We start from the raw sequence: 8,773 nt of genomic DNA on the forward strand, positions 1-8,773 counted from the left end.
TTCAAGCTTCAGGACCACTCCCTCCAAACCCACTTGTACCCGCACCATCAGTTGGCTATGGCGGTTCATGGAAGGTCTTAAGAATGGTTAGCCCATCATCAGCAGCAGCAACTTCGTTCACCTTCTCCACCACCGGATGCGGGAAGGCGGCATACTAGTTCACTGCTTGGTCATATACAGCTTCAGTATCCACATCATATAAAGGGAAGTTGGAAGGCGGGATTCCCTTCTCAACGAACCCTAGACCAAGCAGGAAGCCGGCCTTTTCCCCATCCTCATGAGAAGCGTTGAGGGCTGCGCTCATGGCATCGTCATATGATGTGTCAGTGAAGACTCGATGCACTACCTACAAGAAAAAATACAAGTATCAAAACCTTTTCTATGTACAAAGAAAAGCGTAAAGATATTATGAAATTGTGCATATTTGAGACAACGCTTCTCGAAGAAGCCATTCCTTGGCAACCAGAGCCTCCTGGAGGGCAGCTTGAGCTTGGTTACGGGCGCGTTCGGCTTCACTTTTGTTAAGGTTGGCGAGCAACACTTCCTTAGCAGCAGCCTCTTCAACGCCCTTTAGCTTCCGCTTAGTGTGGTCAAGCACGCCCCTCTGGTCCAAGATCTCTTGGAGCTTCTTGGTTGGCGTCTTCCATAGCCAAGGCATCATGAGCCTGCTGGAGCCTCTCTAATTTGGCTTTAAGCTCCTCATTCTCGGTGCGTAGAGGCTCAGCAATAGCTTCAGCCCTGGTGGCCCTCTCAGTTGCGTTCCGAGCGGTTTCCTTAGCTAACCGAAGCTGTTCGTTAACAGCTTGGGCAGCCTTGGAACGGGCCTCGAGACGGGCCTGAACTTCAACTTCAAGGGCCTTGAAGGCCTTCTCCTTTTCCGCAGCAACGGCGGAGAGCCTCCTGTTCTCCTCCCGGACAGCCCGCGCTTGAGCTACTTCTTGGATACGAGCTGCTTTTAACTTGTCGTTTTCACGACAAAGCAGCTCGACGCGCGGCTGCATCCGGGCTAGGAGAATCCATAGCTCATTTGTCAACCTACCCTCCTAGTAGCTTGACATCGCTTCCCCCAGCGCACCAGCGGGGGCGGCGTGGCGCGCCCATTCGACGCAGTCTACAGGCGTCCGAATGGTGGTTCCCCGGCGGATGTTCCACCGCGGAACAAACACCTCGTTCGAATCCGACACTGCAAAAACAAATGGCAGTTAGGAAAAGATGATATATAAAAAAAAAGAGGCCAAATTCACCCTACGCACCTGTAGGGTCGACAACAGGCCGGTAGCCGCCGAACCCATCACCTGAACCTAACGGATATCCATCCAAGAGGTCAGGCAGATGGGAAGGAGGCACAGATTGGCTTGAAGCCCCAAACATACCTGCTGAACCGGCCGGGGGCGAGGTACTTGCCGGCGCGGGAGGCACGGTCGAAGCCACTGCGGTGGAAACCAACGGAGGTGAGCTCACCAGAGGTGAACTCACAACCGTGGCCGCGGCTGCGGAAGAATCCACAGAAACTCTCACCGCCGGCTCAGTGAAGGAATCAGTGAATATTGCACTGACAGCCGGCGGGGACGTCGTCACAGGTGGAACAGTTGGCTCAACCGGGTGAGCAACTGAACCAACTGAAGCAGGCGCAGTCGCCTGGGTCATCGCCTCAGGTAGGTTGACCAAGCCTACCGTCATGGGTCCGGAGGTGCTCCTCCCCGCTCCACCCTGGAATGCGGTAGCATCCACGCCTGCACAAAGAAGATAAGTATAATGGTGGAAAGCTGTGCAGTTAAAGTAAAGGAAGATTATACTTACGGGTTTTCTTGAGCCTAAAGGTGCGGACAGGCGGGGACGAACCCGATGGAGCCGGCCTCTTCATACCGGTCACCGTCGTCGTCCTGGGCTGCTCGGAGGTGACAGTCGTCTCAGCCTCCGGAGCAGTGGTCTCAACACCACCTGGGTTCCCCGCCGCCTCCTCGCTCTCGGTCTCCGAGTTTGACCGGTTCCCCTGATCGGCGGTGGAGGCAACCTTCGCCTTGCCCTTTCCGCCAGCAGCCTTCTTCTTCCGCGTGAAGAAAGGACCGTCTGCGGATTCCTCATCAGAAGATGACAGAATTAGAGGAATTCCAGCAGAGGTTTCAGCATTGAGAGGTCGAGGGTTGAATAACTCCTTACCTGGCCGCGTGGCGCACAGAATCGGGTGGCCTGGCGGGTAGACCTCCACAAACCGATCCATCGTTTGCTCCAAGATGGGCAACTCGTTCTCATCGAGAGCACGAGTACCAATCCGAGCGGGACCATCAGCCTCCCGCGGATGCAGGAGCAACTGCAAGTCATTACCCTCTGAAATAAAAAAAAAACAAAAGAAACAGTTAGAAGAAAAACCTAAATCAACAAAGAAGACAGAGCATACCGTAAGGGATAGAGTTCAAACCGTATTCAAGGACGATGGGAATCTGCGGCGCCTCCGCCCCAGCATTCTTCCACACCCGGCTCATCCCAAGCATCACCATCCCAGACTCCGAAAAGCGGTACAGCGGAGTCTGGATCCGGGAGATCTTGGCGAACCATTCCGCCTCCTGGTAGTTGGGGGCGTGAAGGGCGGGGAGTGCTCTCCCATTCTTAAACGTCATCGCAAGGGGGACGACGCGAGCGGAGATATAGAAAAACTCCCGATTCCACGACCGAAGACTGCGCTCGGTAGCGCAGATCTTCAAACCCTTGATCCGATTGACCAAGGTGTACCACCCCTGGACGCACCTCCAGGAGTAGAAGGTCATCAACCGATCAACGTGGGGCTCCACGCCCAGAATGAGGCACACCCACTCAAAGTGGCGGATCTTGGCGATCGCCATCGGGTGTACCTCCGTCAGATGCACACCGTGCCTCTCCAAGACACGGTATACAAACTTCGTCAATGGGAACCTGAGATTCCCATAAACGAAGAATGCAGCATACACCCCTATTTTGCCCTTGGGGGCATCGTACACCGTCTGGTGTGGCTCCGGAAACTCAGGCTCGAACGGCTCGAGCATGAACTTCCGGACGATGTACTGATAAAGCTCGGTGGGAAGAGCACACTGGCATTCGCCAGCAGTGCTCTTATCGTCTTTATCAGACGTAGATGTCGGAATCTCGGCGTACACGTCAGGTTCCTCGGCGGCAGCCTCAAAATCGTGAGTAGAAGACATGTTTTGGAGGTAAAGAACGACTTCAGAAAGAATATTCGCCGGAAATCGCTTAGAAGGAGAAGATAGAAGTGAAAGTGTGGATTACAAAGGACCCTCTCCCCCTTTATATACTCATCGCAATGAATGCGATGAATTTAATGCGGAGGAGAGAGAAAAGAGCTGGTGCAATGAAACTATGACACGTGGAAAAAAGCAAGCTGGCAACAACTGTTGACGGGACGCGGCCGTAAAATCCGCACCCACGCGCCCAAAAATTCGCGCCCACGCGCCTGAAAAAGCGTCTGGAATGACCATGTACTGTCACGTCGCCATAACTTCCTGCACGTCCTGACACTGTCAGAAGAAACCGTCGGACGACGTTTCAACAGTTTGGACTGTTCTTATCCTTTCACCAACTCTTCGAATTTCAAAAAAGATTCAAAAAGATTCAAAAGTAAGCGGGAATATACCCCTTACCTTGGCAACCAAGTAACTTAGCACAGTGTTAAGGCAAAACCCTTCACATACTTAGCACCTGCAGGGAATTGAAGCCAAGAATACCTCGGCAACCAAGTAACCATAAGACGGGTGCGAGTACAGTGTCAAGGCAAAACCCTTCACATATTAAGCACCCGCAGGGAATTGAAGCCAGGAATACCTTGGAAGTAAAGTAACTATAAGACGAGTGCGGGTACAGTGTCAAGGCGAAACCCTTCACATACCTAGCACTCCGCAGGGAATTGAAACCAAGAAGGATCTTCTGGGCCATGCTTGCGGAAACGGGAATAACATCCCCGCATAGCGGGAACGTCGAGAACAAGATTGTTTGAAGCTCCAAGATGGAATTGGTTGTTTAAACATAATTGATCACTATGTTCAAAACTACCAAAACCTCATGGAGAATCTACACAAGTGGAACTCCACGCTCCTGACTTGCGAGGAGGTTACAGACCTACCCGCATCACACCCAAAGATCAAGCAGAAAAGTCGGGAATTTCTGCACGTGACATTAGGACTTCCGCGGGAAGAATCCCCATGGAAAACCTTAAAACTAAACCCTTTTCAAAACCCTTTGCTTAAGTCCAAAAGTTCACCTCACTTATTAACAATTCATGAGAAGAACATTGGACTGGGGGGACTTGAAGAGGTATGTCCCAGCAGAGCTCAGTTGGACCCGCAAGACTCACCTCAAAGAGGGAAGCCCGCGTAGTTGAACCCGCAACTCACCTTCAACAGGGACGTCTGCGCAAAGGCTAAACTCGCAGAACTCACCTTGAAGAGGGACGTCTGCGCAGAAACCAACTGGATCCGCAGGACCCACCATGCTCAGAGACGTGACGTCCTTACGCGCAGTACGCAAGCTGTTCCCGCAGGAAAAGCCTCCCAATGGTGAAGTACCCCGCCTGTTCCCGCAGCTGCGGATACAAGCCATCAGGGAAGGCTACCCGCGCAGCAAGGCTACACGCACAAGGCACTTAACTCTTAAATAATTTAGTAATGTCACCTGAAGAAGGAGTAAGCAAGCCGGGAACACTCCCGCCCAAATGAGCCAGTCCGTACGATACTGGAGGATCTTTTGTACTGTACCTGACGAGGTATGGACAAAAGATCTGACCAAGGATACGACAGCTCACTGACAACAGTATGACGAGCAGCACGCTCTTGTACTGTATGTCACTATTAGCCGCTGCCTACTCACCAACCTGTCGGAGGACGTGCATGGCCTGCAGTTGGTGGAACAGGAATAGTACACAGCCGGCCTGGTCACTATCAGCCACTGCTTATCCACCAACCACCAGCATGGCATGTGCGTAGCCCACAGTTGGCAGAACAGGAACACTATTCAGCCGGTTGTACCTGCTTGGAAACCTACCTTCGGCTATAAATACTCCAACACCTTGGAATGGTATCATCTTATCTCATATCTCATATCTTGATATATTACCTGATATCTGCTCTAGTCATTCTCTTAATATACACTTATATTCAAGAGCAATCTAGTCTGATTCTCACGCCGGAGGGTGGTCACAAGGAGGTACCCCCCCCCCCTTCTCAGTGACGAGCTCACGGTGTCTGTTTTGCAGGTTATCAGAAGAACCATCTTTGTCGGACTTAACCCTCGTGGGAAACATCTATTTAACCCCCAGATTATCCGTAATCTGCCCGGGGTCGATTAGTGTTTCTTCACATAAGCATCGGTCAATCTACTCCAAATAATGTACACAATTCTTTCATATTTACTTACAGGCTTAGATATCTTATTATCATATGAAGCACACACATATTTCTATATGTATATCATGCATAGTGGCCACTTCTATTTGAACGTTAATTGACAATAATACCCTTTGTTTTCTCAGACAGATGTTGATGAACCCTTGAAGACAGCAAAAAAGATCCCGAGCCAGAAATTCACAGAGCTATCAGGAAACAATATATTCAATAATGACGAGACTCCGGTATCAGCAGAAAAGCCGCTGAGCTCAGCAAAGCTTCGGGAAATGAGTGGAAGTAATATATTTGCTGACGGGAAACTAGAATCTAGAGAATATCCTGGGGGTGTTCGCAAGCCGCCAGGTGGCGAGAGCAGCATCGCTTTGGTTTAGTTTCTAACTATTTATTTGTTATCAACATCATTGTTTTCATGTGGTTGGTACTAGTTGCTAAGATGCATTTGGGAAATTGGGTTTGTGGGTCTTTGTTATTTGTTCATTTAGGGTATATGATAGCGTATGGACCCAATATGTGCTGCATTGGCTGATTAGGTGCGTTTAATGTTATACTTATGTATGTGTTCCTTCGGCTCCAATATATGTTCAGTCATGTTTTGGGTGTTTGTCTTCCGCCATTTATTAGTTTGATGCAACTTAAGCTCCAAATGAATCATTTTAACTTTCGTTATACTTACCAAAAGAGTCTTGAATACTTGCTGCATGTTCTTTCAAACTGGCCGGTTTGTGGGTTGTGAATTGTAAATGGACTATAAAAATGAATATAATATGCAATTTAATTTTTGGTGCTGTTACTTGTTCTTTAGTATCTTTGTTGGTCCTAATTCCTATTTGTGACCATTTTCTCAAAAGACAGTATATTTATTAACATCAAACATAGTTGCCAATTCAAACAAAAATATCACATATTATATATGGCCACACATGATAGATACACAAAGATGATGATCGAGTTTATTCGCACAAAAGTTCACATAAAGCACAAGAAGAATGTCTGTAACCACATAACGATCTCACAAATCAACCTCAAAATAATACATACCGATCACCAATGCACACTTTTAGAACTTCACTTCTAAGCATCTCCACATCCAATGAGAGCCAAGAGCATGTCTTCATAATCTCCTCTAGTGTCCTTAGCAATCGCCTTCTCTAGAGGCACACTGTTCCTCCTCTGGTATTCTTCTTTTATGGATTTCATGTCAACTTCAGCACGTGTTGCAACCACACGTGTCAATGCACCCTCGTCCGTTCCTGTTTTGTTAATCGCCAACCTTAGCACCTTCTCGAAGTACTTCTCAGGGTAAGTTAAGCACTTTATTGTTGCCCTTAGTAACGCAAGGTACTCATCCTTGGAATCTTCCTTCAAGTCCTGCACAGCAAAATGTTTCAAGATTCAGTTTCGGATCATCAGTTTAAATAATCAGATAGTGATATTTTTATACAATTGTACCTTATTGATATCTTTTCCAAACTGGTTTTTGTATTGATTAAGTGTTGCATTGATCTGTTCTTTGCTTCTGGTGGCAAGGATTCTAATAAGATCATCATCATTGTAACACTTGTCACTTATTTTCTCATGGAGCAACTTAGCTTCAGTTTTTGCAAGAGTCATGTTCACTTCAGTTCCTTCATAACGGTAGGTTGCGACCAAAGGCAACAACAGCTACAATAGCAACATTACAAACTTATTTGTATGTTCTTTGTATAATAATAAAGAATGTATGTGTGTTGTGTACCTTGCGAAAGTCTCCAGTGGTGTGATATGCAACATCTTCTTCAATGGATTTCTTGTAGGAAGCATGATAAGCTTTTTTAGCAAGAAGCAAATCATGTGCAGATCGCGTGCAGGCAATTTCCACAAGGGCTTGGTTACTTTTGGTCCATCTTTTTGTAGCTTCGTTGAGCAGATAGGCGTCACGTTCAGATGGATCAAGTGTCCAAAGATGAACAAGCCTCTGGAAATCAATAAAGAAAATAGAAAATATGATTGATGTTAATGTTAAACTTTTAGCGGGTGAATCAAGAACACGAACACGAGATTTGTAGAACTCTCTACGACTCTTTTATTAAGAAAACGACAAATGGGAAAAACTTAATAATTTATGATACAATGTATGGCTTATATAGAGCCCATACATGACTAATCCTATACTAACTCAAATACACAATTTGAATCTAAAACAAATAGGATTAAATAAAATAAGACTAACTTATCTTATAATAATAAACTAATTATTATATAAAATATTCTCCGAGATATTAGTAGCTTTTAGTCTGATTTGGTGTTGGACACGTTTAACAGTTAATAGTTAATATATACTCGATCGTGTGTTTTGGATTGAAGTATGAAAGAAAGTAACCTCAAAGTCATTGGAGAGCTCCTTATCGAGTGACTTGAGGAGATCTTCGTTGTATGTTGAAGCATAAGCTTGGCGAATTCGCTTCCTTTGGTCGGCATTTCGGTGGGATAAGATTGAAATGATTAAACCCTCATTTGTTCCCCATCCTTGATTATTGGATCCAGAGGCAGAATGAACAGATCAGACAGATATTATTAATTAATAATAAATATAAAATTGCGGGCAGGCGAGTAAATCAGAGTAATTAAGATCAAGTGAAAAATGGAATTCAGAACAAATAATAATAACACTAAGATGAAGGCAGGCACATGAAATCTATATATCGATCATCAGACATCTGCGACATCGCATATATAATAACTAAGACAGACTAATATATTAAGTGGATCAATTAAGTAACGTACGTCAGCAAATGAAATGAAATGATCAATTAAGTCGATCATTTTTGAACTATATATATATAAGATCTGATGATGATGGATATATAATAATAATAATAATAATACCTGAGAAGGCTTTCCGGAGCTGTTCAACATCGTCGAAGATGGAAATTTCATGCGCCGGAACACTGATCGTCGACATACTCCCCTTTTTTTATTATTATTAATTTTCCTTCCTTGTTTTAAGCAGCAGCTGCTGTATTGTATTTATTGATAGTTGATAGATAGTATCACAATTTCAACGCTTATTAAAAAAACGTATTATTAAAAAAACTCATAAATTATTAAAAAAAACACACATTAATAAAAAAACACATTAATATCTAAAAATAAAATGAAAATTAAAGTATTAAAAAAAACATTCTTCTTATTCTTCGGCTTGGTCTTCTTCGATCAACCTCTTTCGGATACGTTCCTTTTGCTTTTCCATTAGCATTTGATCGACCGGATTTAGGTTACTGAAGTCTCTAGTAAGAAAGTCCAAATCTCTCATTCGACTTTTTCCTTTTTGTCATAAGAGACCACCTCCATGGTTTTGTTGAATTTATTGAGGGATTCAACAAGATTGGCGATGTTTACGGCTT

At 45.4% G+C, this 8,773-nt stretch overlaps 1 protein-coding gene across 1 annotated transcript; it reads right to left on the minus strand.

Moving 5' to 3' along the window:
- Nucleotides 1–6,263: 6,263 nt before the first annotated feature.
- LOC143629372 (annexin Gh1-like) lies at nt 6,264–8,388 on the minus strand. Its single transcript, XM_077098664.1, has 5 exons — nt 8,256–8,388; nt 7,750–7,895; nt 7,126–7,344; nt 6,840–7,052; nt 6,264–6,758 (listed from the first exon to the last, which is right to left on the minus strand). The coding sequence occupies exons 1-5, from the start codon at nt 8,329–8,331 to the stop codon at nt 6,462–6,464; spliced, it is 951 nt and encodes a 316-aa protein (XP_076954779.1). The 5' UTR covers nt 8,332–8,388; the 3' UTR covers nt 6,264–6,461.
- Between the last annotated feature and the right edge of the window lie 385 nt (nt 8,389–8,773).

This window comes from Bidens hawaiensis, unplaced genomic scaffold (assembly GCF_021521415.1).
Source record: "Bidens hawaiensis isolate Kalapana, Puna unplaced genomic scaffold, B.hawaiensis_p1.1 tig00000459_1, whole genome shotgun sequence".
In the NCBI taxonomy this organism is placed as follows: domain Eukaryota; kingdom Viridiplantae; phylum Streptophyta; class Magnoliopsida; order Asterales; family Asteraceae; genus Bidens; species Bidens hawaiensis.